General features: G+C 37.5%; 1 protein-coding gene across 1 annotated transcript; it reads left to right on the forward strand.

The window, feature by feature from the left end:
* The first annotated feature begins 169 nt into the window (after window positions 1-169).
* LOC124641546 (zinc finger protein 567-like) lies at window positions 170-12,532 on the forward strand. The gene is made up of 12 exons (XM_047179646.1): window positions 170-566; window positions 894-1,025; window positions 4,462-5,223; window positions 5,453-5,580; window positions 5,914-5,988; window positions 6,546-6,681; window positions 7,637-7,749; window positions 8,121-8,190; window positions 9,400-9,525; window positions 9,997-10,107; window positions 10,834-10,949; window positions 12,373-12,532. Exons 1-12 carry the CDS (start codon window positions 459-461, stop codon window positions 12,470-12,472), a joined length of 1,977 nt encoding a protein of 658 aa, XP_047035602.1. The 5' UTR covers window positions 170-458; the 3' UTR covers window positions 12,473-12,532.
* Window positions 12,533-14,352: the final 1,820 nt, after the last annotated feature.

Consider the following 14,352-nt stretch of genomic DNA (forward strand, 5'->3'; position numbering starts at 1 on the left):
TATAGTAACACAATTTCACATTATATTATAGTGGTTCATATGCCACAAACGTTACACCCTATCCCCTGAACTATAACTATAGTTATAGGTATGGTTACCCAGGAACTAGGCCTGTATCTCAGGAGATAGGGAAGGATGAAAAGATTTTTCATTTCGTTTTGTTTATTATTCACTACAATAGTTATCATTTTTATAAAATGTACAAATTTAGTTACGAAGTGAGATTTCACGCTAATGTTGGAAGGATCTAGTAAAATACCCTTTCCAAAATTCTTGATAGAGCTAACAAGATGCTAAGGAGCTAAGCTAACACCAGCAAAAAAAGTTCTGTCAAATCCAGATTATTACAGCTGTCAATGTTGTTTAACCGAGGCTTATTTTTGTTGTTGTTTTAATACAAATTATTAAGCAGAATAATGTATTGATTAGATATAATAAGTTAAATATTAATAGCCAACATGCTTAGTCTGAAGGTTTGTCGAATATGTCTGTGCAAAGGCGTCAAAATGTATAGTTATGATAGTTATTTTCTGAAGCAGTATTATGAAGAAGTTATGTCTAAAAAGGTAAGTATTATATTATGCTGTATCTAACCAATCCTTGTCCAAGTCTTGTGTTTCTATCGGCATTTAAAATCCTTGGACAATCCTCTATTTTCTAAAAGAACCTACTAAAATAAAAAATACTAACCGTTTTCCTGCTGTTTCATCTGCGTCCCGTGGGAACTACTGTCCGAACCTGGATAAAATATAGCCTGTGTAACCCGTAGATAATGTAGCTATCTAATGGTGAAAGAATTTTTTTAAGTTTCTCCATTACAAGCAAACAAAAATACATTTTTTTTATTATAATATTAGTACAGAAAAAGAAGATATTTATTTCTTATACTATAGATAAATGCTGAAGATAGTCTTCCACATCACTTCTGCTACTTGTGTGCCTCAATGCTGCACAAAATACACAAGTTCAAAGAGAAATGCTACACGGGTGAGATGGCACTTAACGAACTGCTGTGCAGTGGAAATGTAAGTGAGAAAATTAATATTAAAGGACATCATTCATTTCGTACCCAAAACTGAAAGTGCCGGCCAGAGGAACAAAAAAGTAGATTCTTGTAGAGAATAATGCCCTGAAGATTTTTTACTATTACAAGAATCGTCTACAGTTAACCCCCAGGCTGCTATTTGACTTTGAAAATATAAAAAATCCAACAACGTTTGGAGCAATACATTACGTCCCCAAACTGGAGAAGGCAGGGGCTGCCTTCAAACGACTCCTGCCTAACCTGGGAAGTCATCAAATTACCCCCCCCCCTCCCGTTGTGGGTAGACAGCGTGAGGGAAAGTCAAACTCTTACTGACTAAAACCCATCATGTGCCTTCTCAAGCCCTTCTTATGTACCAGGGCCGCTGTAACTCGCGCGAACAATCTCGCAGCCCCGGCAAGCCTTGGACCTGGTGGGCCCCCCCTGGGGCCCACTGGGGGTTGCTGACGCCAGAGTAAAAATATCGTAGATTCTCGTTGAGGATAATGCTCTTATGATATTTTACTATTATAAGGAACGTCTTCGGTTAACCCCCAGACTGCTATTTGAGTTCAAAGTGTGAGAACCGTGAATAAAAAATCTATACTTGAATGTTATGGGAAAAAACGTCCACGTACAGCTGCCCCCCCACTGCTACACCAATGAGACTTACTGATTTATACCCAGCATGTTCCCTCTGACCATGTACCAGGATACCAGGGCCACGGTAACTTTTTCGAGCAATCCCTTGGTAGGTTTTGGCCCTGGTGGGCCCCAGTAGGGTTTGATGACTCTCTGTGGAGGGCTTGGAACAACGCTCGCCGCCGACACGGGCCTGTTGTCTCAACGGAGGCGGAGGAACGTAGAACGTAAAGAGTTACCGCGACCCTGGTAAATGGTCAGAAGGAACATGATGGGTTTAAATCAGTTAGAGGCACTTAGGTATAGCAGGAGGGGTATCGTAGACGTTCGGTCAGTTAAAAAATACTGTGGACGTTATTTTCCGCAACATTCAAGTATAGATTTTTTATTCACGGTACTCATACTTTAAACTCAAATAGCAGTCTGGGGGTTAACCGTAGACGTTCCTTCTTCTTCTTCAATTTAAGAGCCCAGCTCTTGTCGGTGCAGCTCCTTCCATTTACGCCTATCTAGCGCCAACTCCTGAACTTCCTTATACGTCACAACATTCACCTTCTCTTTAATTTGCTTCATGTAGCTGTACCTTGGACGACCCCTTCCCCTCTTTCCTTTGACTTTCCCTTCCACGATGTTTTTTTATAAAATCGTCGCGACTTATAAGGTGTCCTATCTTTTTTCTTCTCCTGTTCTCTATGCTATGTAATAGTTGTCTTCTACTCCCTATTAGATGTTCTTTATAAAAGTAAAATATCATCAGAGCATTATTTTTTTATTATTTTTTTATTTTATTTACTTATTGGAAAACCAACGGCTATACAAGACAATGTTGTAAACATATATAGAAACAGAAAGCCAATTATAGGTTTTCACGGATAATAATGGAATAACACGCTTAAAGCTAGGTAATCAGCTGGTCTATGAGGTATTAAAATTATAGTTACATAATACAAGGTTAAATTTTGAAAAAATCGTGATTTAGTTGCCTACGAACCACAGCACTCCTGGTATTGAATGGGTCAAAAGAGTACTCTTTACACAATTTGTTAAAATCCTTGCTCGCTCGCAACATATATGTATTCTGCCTATAGTTCGAAGATGACAATGGGACTGATATAGGTGGGTTAAACCGAACAGACATTATCATCGACAAGAATCTACGATATTTTTACTCCGGCGTCAGCAACCCCTAGTGGGCCCCAGTGGGCCCCAGTGGGGCCCACCAAGGCCATGGCTTGCCGGGGCTGCGGGATTGTTGCGGGATAAGAAGGGTTTAAGAAGGCACATGATGGGCTTTAGTCAGTAAGAGTTTGATTTCCCCCACGCTGCTAACCCACAGCGGGGGGGGTTGTGATGACTTCCCAGGTTAGGCAGGAGTCGTTTCAAGGCAGCGGCTGCCTTCTCCAGTTTGGGGACGTAATGTAATGCTACAAACATTTTTGGATTTTTTTGTATTTTCAAAGTCAAATAGCAGCCTGGAGGTTAACTGTAGACGATTCTTGTAATAGTAATAAATCTTCAGGGGATTATTCTCTACAAGAATCGATTACTTTTTTACTCTGGCCGGCACTTTCATTTTTGGGTACAAAATGTTCGAGACTTGAATGATCTCCTTTAAAGCCAGGAGTGTGCTTCCTTATGTATTCCATTACATACTTTCTTATGTACTCCATTACATACTTCCTTATGTACTCCATTACATACTTCCTTATGTATTCCATTATGTACAGACCTTATATACTTATGTACTTGCCTTATGTACTCCATTACATACTTCCTTATGTATTCCATTATGTACTTATGTACTTCCTTATGTACTCCATTACATACTCTCTTATGTATTCCATTATGTACAGACCTTATATACTTATATACTTGCCTTATGTACTCCATTACATACTTCCTTATGTACTCCATTATGTACAGACCTTATATACTTATGTACTTGCCTTATGTACTCCATTATGTACAGGCCTTATATACTTATATACTTGCCTTATGTTCTCCATTACATACTTCCTTATGTATTCCATTATGTACAGACCTTAGACACTTATGTACTTGCCTTATGTACTCCATTACATACTTCCTTATGTACTCCATTATGTACAGACCTTATATACTTATATACTTGCCTTATGTACTCCATTACATACTTCCTTATGTATTCCATTATGTACAGCCCTTAGATACTTATGTACTTGCCTTATGTACTCCATTACATACTTCCTTATGTATTCCATTATGTACAGACCTTATATACTTATGTACTTCCTTATGTACTCCATTACATACTCTCTTATGTATTCCATTATGTACAGACCTTATATACTTATATACTTGCCTTATGTACTCCATTACATACTCTCTTATGTATTCCATTATGTACAGACCTTATATACTTATATACTTGCCTTATGTACTCCATTACATACTTCCTTATGTATTCCATTATGTACAGAGCTTAGACACTTATGTACTTGCCTTATGTACTCCATTACATACTTCCTTATGTATTCCATTATGTACAGAGCTTAGACACTTATGTACTTGCCTTATATACTCCATTAAATACTTCCTTATGTACTCCATTATATACTTCCTTATGTACTCCATTACATACTTCCTTATGTACTTCATTACATACTTCCTTATGTATTCCATATGTACAGACCTTAGGGACTTATGTACTAGCCTTGTATACTCATCGCATCATCCTTAGTTCCATTTTTATTACAGTTGTATTATTTTCCAATTAAATATAAATGTTTGAAACACACCTGCTTTTATTCTTCCAGTTAAACTTAACAAAAATATCACAAATTACCAGCCAAAACAAAACATTTCAATCAACCATAGATTTAGTAAAAGTTAACAAAAGAGTTAGGACATGTATTGTGAAAAGCAAAACTATGTTTGAATCTGACAGTAGTGAAGAATTAAGCCATTTGAAAATACCAGAAGTTGATATAATATCTATGGATATTGATAACTCTTTAGATGATGTAAATCTTGTTGAAGTAAAAAGTGAAATAATTGAGAATAACATTACAAATACAGACTCCATTCAAGATAAAAAGATGAATATAGAAGAGAAAATTATTCCTAATATAATATACACAGTTGATAAAGATATATTCATACCAGAAGTGGCAAATAATGACGATGATGATGACAGAACTACTGATGTTGATGATCTTAATCCAACATCCAATGTTGCTACAAATTGTAATGAAGAACAAATGACCAGCTCAAAAACAAATGCCAATGAAAACATTAAATTGACTAAACAATCATCAAATAATGATAGTGAAAAACAAGAAGTAAAAAGAAATAAAGTAAAAGGAAAAAAGCCAAAAAGTTTCGAAGTAAAATCTTACCAGATTCTAGATCCAAAGCATTGGTTGAAGATAGTTCTAAATGAAGAAGAGGCATTACAGTACTTTAAGGATAGAGCACAAGATCCCAAGTATTTGAAGGCAGCTTTCAAATGCACTCTCTGTTTAAAAGGCTTTTCAAAAGAAGATACGATTAAAAGACATCAAATAAGACATTGTGAGGTACGCTTTTTTTCAGGTTTTTTTAAGGAGTTTCTCAGTCTAACGTACACGAAGGTATGTTTGTACTCGGCTATCTTACATTTGGCTGAATCAAAACTCAAAAGCACATCAAACGTGTAATAATTTTACTTAAACATACATACTACAACATACGGGCCAAACTGAGAACCTCTTTTTTTAAGTCGGTTAAAGTTAATAACCTTTACCATAATATGTGTCTTTGTTCCAGTCTCTTGGACCAATCGAATGCCGTTTCTGCAAGATGCGTTTCAAAAGAAAATGTATGCTAACTATACATATAGCGAGTCATTACCATAAGTATAAATGCCTCCGTTGTGGTGTCTTATGTCCTTTATTGTAAGCATCATCGTCATTTGTCTAGCCCAAGCTTTTCCAGTCCAAGCCACTTTTTTTTGGGCAATCATCAAATAACCCCTCCCTCTGTGAGTGCAGCGTGAGTGAGTCTCAGACCAAAACTCATCATGTTCCTTCTGAAGCCCTTTAAACGTACCTGGGCCGCGGTAACTATTTGAACAATCCCGCAGCCCCGTCGACTCACTTCACGACGTTACTGCCTTGACCGGATAAAAAATCATAATTCATCTGTAAAAAGTCTGTAAAAGTCTCCAGAGAGCCTCCTTCTAAAAGTCTTTTAACTGATTAATATTAAAAATATGTTTTCACTTACAGCGGCACAGCTGTATTTCACGACCAATATCATAATGGCGTTGTAAGAACCTGTAAGTTTTGCGGAGAACAATTTCAGTAAGTATCTTTAACCACTAAACACAATACTTTTTTGTTTTTACCCTAAAGGCTCAAAAACTAGTGCCGATTTGAAAAACCTTTCTCTGTTGGAAAGCCAGACTATCCCCGACTAGTGTAGGCAATATTTTATCCTGATACGGACAGTAGGTAGTACAAATGAGACTCGGGTGAAACCGCGAGAAAACGGCTGGTATATACCAAGGCAAGGCAAGGTATGGCTACCAAGTTTCCTCAAAATCCATCCTCTAGTTTTGCGTGTAAGAAAGAGTAACAAACATACCTATGTACATCCTCCCAAACTTCAGCTTTTATAATATTACGCAGAACTAGCTTCAGCAAGCGGTTTCACCCGCATCCCGTGGGAACTTCTGCACGAACCCGGATAAAAGCCTATAGCCTTCCTCGATAAATGGGCACTGTAATAATTATTTAAATCGGACCAGTAGTTCCTGAGATTAGCGCGTTCAAACAATCAAACCCTTCAGCTTTATAATACTAGTATAGATAAGTATGTGTTGATAGTCTATAGATACAACTGTGTATTTGTCTGACAGCCATTCGTCAACGTATTACACACACTTGCGCACTTTTCACCGGAGTGAGCATGTGTGCAGTGTATGCGGAGACTCCTTCTTGAGCGAACACGGCCTTAAGAAGCACAAGAATTTTAAACACCGTGATACTGTTATTGTAAGTATGCTTAAATTATCTATATAATAGATATATAAATGAATTGCTGTTCGTTAGTCTCGCGAAAACTCGAGAACGGCTGGGCCGATTGAGCTGATTTTAGTTTTAAAATGTTTGTCGTAGTCCAGGGTAGGTCTAAACGGTGAGCAAATAAGGAAAAAAATAATTGCGAGTAAGATTCCCGGGACGGGAGTGATTAGACAAAAACCAACTTACGGAATGCCACAGAACCACAAAAGTAAAGTACTAGGACAGCATAATTCACCTTAGTAAAGTATACCAATAACGAAATTTCGATGCAGCTGCTCACCATGTACCAGGATAGCATAACTTATATGAGTATACCAATACCAAGGTTACCTACTGCTCACCATGTACCAGGGCGGCAAAAAATACACCGGGCGCGGGTAAAACCGCGGAGAACGGCTAGTTATTAATAAAATTGGCATTGGTATGTTCTACAGTCGTGCTCGATAAACGGGCTTTTAATATTGAAAAATATATTCATTTCCCTCTACTAGATCAAAATCAAAAATCGTTTATTCAAAGTACGCTGAAAAACAGCACTTTTTTAATTAACGCCAGAGTTATATGTGACAGCCCCTGAAACGCTCACCTTCAACCACTTCTTGTGTTATTACTGAGAAAAAGAAGTGGTACAACAAACTCCCCAGTAACTATATCTGTCTTTCTTATAAAAAAAATAATAATAATCTTGGTTTTTAAAGGTATTCCCCAAGGAGCTATAATTGGTCCTTCGTTTTTTTCTACTTCTATTTCTATTTTTTTTTTTTTTTATCCGGTTAGACTGGAAGCCGACCCCAACAGGATTGGGAAAAGGCTCGGAGGATGATGATGTTTTTTTCTATTTCATTTCCATTTCAAATATCTATATCACAGTTTTCTATCCATTAAAATATATTAAGACTAATAAAAAGTTTTCTTAAATCTGTAGGATCCTGTAGAAGATAAGAATACGTACTGCGAAAAATGTGACATCAAGTTTGAGACGAAAACGGCATACGATCAACATAAATTCCACTCCGCCAAACATGCTGAAGAATTCGAGTAAGTTACAACACAATTTGTTACTCTAGCTTCGGCCAGCGGGTTCACCCGCGTGGTGTGTTGAGGAAAAGTGTGCCTATGTGTTAATCCAGGGTACTACCTATCTGCACACCAAATTTCAACCAAATCGGTCCAGCAGTTTTTACGTGAAAGAACAATAAACACAGATCCATACATTCTCACAAACTTTCACATTTATAATACTTATTAGTAGGAACCTACTTCCAATGTATATTAGTAGGACTAGCCTGTGTCCCCGAGGTTTCACCAATATTTTTCAAATCGGTCAAGTAGTTTCGAAGCTTATTCATGTAAGACAAACAATCAAATCTTTGTCTATAATATTAGTATATAAAAGATGTTATTTTTAGGAGGCTTCAAGGTCATATAAAGGGGCGGAGAAAATATATTCGGAGGAACCAGCCGACCACTTGTAGTTCAGTAAGTTTTGCACTTTATCTATGTATGTAGTTATTCTTATGTAAGGGTGCATCTACACCGTGCATGTAGCTTGCGCACGTTGAGGCACATGCGCAGGTTACATGCATTTTACAAACGTGCGGGTCCAGCGACTCGCGCATGTACCAAAGCAAAATACCCACCCGCTTCCTCTCGTCACTTGCGCATGTTAACTTGCTCCAGCTACATGTATCGTGTAGACGCACCCTAGGTTGTACCATATAACTTTAAGATACCCGAACCATTTTCGGTTGTCAAATCGTCAAAAATGTTGTTGCAACACCATGCCTGTAGTATAGTTATCGGCACGAATCTTGAGCTCTGACCTTCACCTGCGCAGAAGTAATTTATTGGGTCCCTTTTGAGGTATGAAGTGAGGCGCGGGGGCGGGCTAAAGCAGTGATTGGCCCGCAGTGCATCGCGTCATAGCCGTCACTCGGGATCGGTTCTTTGATAATAAATCACTTCTGCGCAGATGTAGGTCAGAGCTCAAGATTCGTGCCGACTCATAACTGACTTGAAGGTTTTACCATAAGATTATCCTGGTTAGCTTATAATATACATTATTTTATTGCAAATACTAGCTTCTGTCAGCGGTATCACCCGCATCCCGTGGGAACCACGAACCGGGATAAAAAGTAGCCAATAGCCTTCCTAGATAAACACTGAAATAATTTTAGCAAATCGGACCAGGGGACCGATTCTCCTAATTTTACTTAAGCGACATACGATTCACATTCGACTGCGATCCAATCACGATTCAATTACGATTGAAGCGTATGTGGCATTCCGCTATTTTTTCTTGGAAATAAACGTTTTTATCCTTTTCTGTCATTCAATAATGAATTATTTTGTCTACAAATGATTTACGATTGCAATATGATTGTAGAGCAAACTACCGTATAGACCAAAATCAAAATAGCAGACCAATCGCAAACCAATCGAATGTCGTTGGAATACGATTGGTCTTATATTAGTAGCAGAATGCCCGATAGGGTTAAAACTGTTATTGCGATCATATTGCGATTCGATTTCTATTCAATTTTGACATTATTAATTTAGGAGAATCGGGCCCCAGTAGCTCCTGAGAAAAACTCTTCATATTTATAATACATGTTAGATGTAGATAACATTATTATTATTATCTAATATAAAATACAACCTTAAATAACCAACTTTCTTACCTATCAGTGCAACAAAACGTTCCCGTCTGTAAATGCGTACAAGAGGCACTGTAAGTCGGAACACAAGCATCAGCCACGGCCGCCCCAGGAAAATGAGAGACGAATCTGTGAAATCTGCGGAATTTCTATAACCGTGAGTTTAATACATTCAAATACCTATTTATTCCAGCCACGGAATAAGGAAAGATGAACAGCCATTATGCAAGGAGGTCTAACACCTTCTAGGTCAACAAAACGATCAGTTAGAAGTAAAATAACGAGGCGTTGGGGATCTTTAAGTAATCTTAGATTTTTGATAATACAAACCATCGTTTTCTTCATGCCCTCCGCAAGTATTAAGAAGGCGTCTGTCATGCTTGCAATATGGCATCTTCGCTCATCCTTTATTACTCCGTGCATGGAAACTATTTCTCGTACTAAGATAATACTTAATTTTCATCTGTGTTTTTTTCTTGTGTAGTAACTTAAGTTTGTTTATGATGTTCATAACTTGAACAGTGTAAGTGTAAAAAGTAAAGTCTATAAGAAATGTTTGAAAAATATATTTGTTACTTCAATTTGCTTAACTAAATGAGTACAACATTTTTTTTTTATATTTTTGCAGGCGTCTGGCGTGGCGAGTCATTTGAACACTCACACGCGGGAGATAAAATACCCGTGTCCAACGTGCGGCATGGAGTTCACCATGAAAGCGAGCATGCAACGACATCAACTGGTAACTCAATGGACTAATTACGAAAAATACTGTTTCAATAGTTACTGATAAAGTTCCTGACAGCCTAACGTTCCTGATAGCGAAACAAACAAACTGACATTATCATTTTCTAACTCACTGTTTTCACTTAAAATATAGCCCATGTTTCGTGGGAATAGTGAAAGAACATTGAAATTCCAACAGTGAAAGACTTTCAAATCAGTGCAAGTAGCTTCGGAGCTTTTATAGTACACAAAAACAAACAAAAAAATGTTCTCTTTATTAGATTGGTATATCGGGTGTGTCGTTCACAATCACATTAAATCATATCGCATATACTTTATGATATTCTATGGCGAATTGTAAAAAAAAAATAACCTAATCCATTCAGTGGTTTAACCACAGGAGTCATTTTTCGTTTTTTTTATAATTTACAACATCATGTGTAAAGCAGAGATAAAGTTAGGAGTATCGTATGTTTTGATCAGTTGACAGCTGTCAGTTTTCAAGGGAGAATTTCAGTTGTTTGTAATAACTGACTTTTATATGGTGTTCTAATTTTTGCACATTTTTATTCCATTTACTTTGTTTGAAAAAATCATTTTTTTACTTTTAGGTATTTTTCTTTTATCTTTGTGTTAATCGACATATATTAACCAGTATATTAACGCATTTCATTTAATGTGATTATGAACGACACACCCGATATAATCTGATTCAATACATAACATAAGGCTCCTATTTCAGACGCACACGGGAGAGAAACCTTACGGATGCACGTTATGCGACAAGCGCTTCACACAGAGCAACAGCATGAAGCTGCACTACCGCACCTTCCATCTCAAGGAGCCCTATCCTAAGAGGTACGTTATAAATCAAAAAACATTTATTCAAACTTGCAAAACAGCACTTTACGAACGTCAAAAATTACAAAAGACAGTCCCCAAAACACCCAATTCCTATGTGTTTTTGATGGGAAGAAGTGGCCCAACAAACTCCCCAGCAATTTGCAAAATCATCAAATGACCTCTCCCGCTGTGGGTGCAGCGTGAGGGAGTGTCAGGTTTACTGACTAAAACCCACCATGTTCCTTTGAGCCCTTTATGTACTAGAGCCGGCCGCGGTAACTCTTTCGAACAATCCCGTAGCTAAGTAAGCTAGGTTAGTTGGACGTAGTTATGCAGAAACGTTCCAACCCACTGTACGCGTAAATGCTTATATCTCAAATTAAAGTTTAATTTGAGATATAAGCATTTACGCGTTTCAGTTGTATTCCTTTTTATTCTAACTAGTAAAGGTACTAGAGGTTTTATTGTTGAATTATATTGAGTTTAGATAACCATATGCTAAATTTTAGGCTGTTCAATCACAATAACTCGATTTCGGGTGACTTGTGGGTTGGAACGTTTCTGCATAACTACGTCCAGTTATACCTGGAAAGCTGATAGACATTTTTTTACTATACTCTATTTGAGTAGGCGCTTAACTCCGGGGCTGCGGGTTCGCGCTCATTACCGCGGCGCTGGTACATACGCGGCCTGCGACGGAACACGACGGTGTTTAGTCAGTAAGTCTGACACTCCCTCACCGCGCGTAACCCACAGCGGGAGGGGTCATTGCATGATTTTTGACGTCGTTAAAAAAAATTGGTTGTTTGTAAAGTAGGTTTACGATCGAGATGTTTACGTGATAACTGATAACGTCTTATTGGTGATATAAGTTTTTGGGAAGTAACGAATTAATGAAGATAACAATTTTTTCAAATTTTAAATTACATCTATCGTTTTATTCACACTTTTGATGATAAATTTCAGGTGTAAAATGACAAGTTTACTTATTCGACTATGATATACATTTTTCTTCATACATACATTCATACAAACATACTTTTATACATTTATCCGCACGAGAAAATCTCCATTCGTTTGTATGCCGCTAGAGTGAGAGAGACGGAAGATCGGTCCACTCACTCGAACGCTATGCCAGCCTCCGCTCGTGAGGATTCCGTGTGACAAGTTTCACGGAATGACTGGCAGCGCTCGAGATGAGACGGGAGATCGGTCCGTCTCTCTCTCGTTATACCTGCGATCGCGCTCGTGAGGTTTTGGTGTGACACAAGTTTCTGAACATGTCACCCGACTAAAACGATTTTAAAGACGTTATCACGTCAAAAAAGTAGGCACTGAACTAAAAGTAAATAATCTTGATACTATGACTTTCTATTCAAAAACTGATTCTGAATTTCATGGTATGCAATTATGCATAATGATTTTTATTTTATTTCAGAAACAGAAGAAAAAACACAGCTGCCAAAGATCAAGATGAGTTTAGAGCCAATGATGATTCTGATGAAGTCATTTTAAAAGGCTATCATTTGAATGTGTAGTGTGATTAGTGTGATTTTGTAACCAAAATAATATAGGTTCAGTATAAATTAATCACCTCAGCTATGGTTTAATTTCATCACCTACATATTTCCTGCAGAATGCCTAAAAGGAGAAAATATATTTTCGATAAAATGAAAAAAAATCTCGATAGATTACCAGAGTCAGAAGTCAATAAGTCTGACAACCAGTCTTACCTAGGGGTATCGGGTGGCCTGAGTAACTGGGTTGAGGGGGTCAGATAGGGCAGTCGCTCCTTGTAAAACATTGGCACTCAGCCGCATACGGTTAGACTGGAAGCCGACCCTAACATAGTTGGGAAATTACTAGGCAGATGATGTTGAGCAGAAAGATTCACTCGAGAATGAAAACCACAAAAAGTAGAAATAATACTTTACTAGAAATAAAATAAACATTCTTATAAAATGTACACTTAAATTAATTGCATTAGTTTATACATAGTTACGTAGCTATACGATCATTAATCATTATACTACACTCACTCTTAAAAAATAACAATTATTTACTAAAATTGTAAAGTATTTTAGTATTTAGAGATCTATGTTATATATGAAAATTAATATAAGCTACATAGTTATGTAAAACAATAGGTTTAATGGCTGGCAGTGAATGATTTAAGGTAAGTTTTGAATTCTAGCATCCGACTGCCGTAAATCGGAGATAATATGAATATGAAAAACAAAACATCTTCAATCACAGTGTAAATAAATTATAATAATTATAATTTTTCGATATAATTTTTAAAATATGATATATGTTTCGAAAATAAGGAAAAAGATAATTGATATTCCAAAATAAAATAAAGAATTAGGGTCATGGCACAGTATAGCGGCACCGCAACAGCACGGCTCCACACCAGCATTTAAGTTGTCATTCAATCTAGAGCATTAAATTGTGTATATTATAATATATTTCGTAATGTCAATATGAAAAAGCCAACGGCGAGCAGTCAGCGTGCTTGCCTCTTCCACACAACTCGACTCGCCGCCCGCGTGCTGCAAGCGAGCGGTCCTCATGCGTACAGCGCGCCGACGGCGTGCTCATTGCGCGCCGACTCCGAGTCGGCAGCGAAACAACGTCATTGCGTCGTGTTCAATCATAACTGTCTTAAAATAATATTGAGTTAGCGGTGACAGCAAGCTTACACCTCGCGGCCGGCGAGCTTGCACCTTGCGGACAACGCGTAGTTACCGCGCTGGCAGCTAGCCGTAGTCACGCCGTGCTGCAGCCGTGCTGTTGCGGTGCCGCTATAATGTGCCATGACCTTTATACAATATTTACGATTCAAAACAAATCAATGATATCTGAGCACCACTATCGGAGCTTTATTTTTTTCGGTAATATTCTTACACCACCAATGAGATTGCTCAGAAACAGGCGATTAGAAATAATTGTGATGTTTTCTATTTAATTTAGGCTACTTTGTCTCAACAAATCATCATCTATTGGATCAACAAAGAATACATGTAGCTGCGTCTGCGCACACATTTGTGCAACACAATAATATTAATTCTCCATTTGAGAAGGCACTTAACTATAAACAATCTTGAAATGACTTTTTGTTTCAATAAAATGTGGTTAAAAATATCATATTATTTTTAGTTTTTAACTACTGGAACTATGGGTTCCTAGTTTCCATATGAACTTTTTACTTACATTGAACTGTTCCAAGTACTTCGATCGATATGGACTAAACATAGGGGACGCTTGGGTTGCTTTTCACCCGGGCGCTACATGAGCTAGAGACGGCACTGATTAAATGCCTTCTCAAATCGAGTAGTCTATGAGCTGCCATGAAACACATTCGCTTTTTCAATCATTAATAGTTAGTTCATTCAGATCTATTCTAATTTTGGCTATA

Source organism: Helicoverpa zea, chromosome 22 (genome assembly GCF_022581195.2).
Source record: "Helicoverpa zea isolate HzStark_Cry1AcR chromosome 22, ilHelZeax1.1, whole genome shotgun sequence".
Classification (NCBI taxonomy): Eukaryota; Metazoa; Arthropoda; class Insecta; order Lepidoptera; family Noctuidae; genus Helicoverpa; species Helicoverpa zea.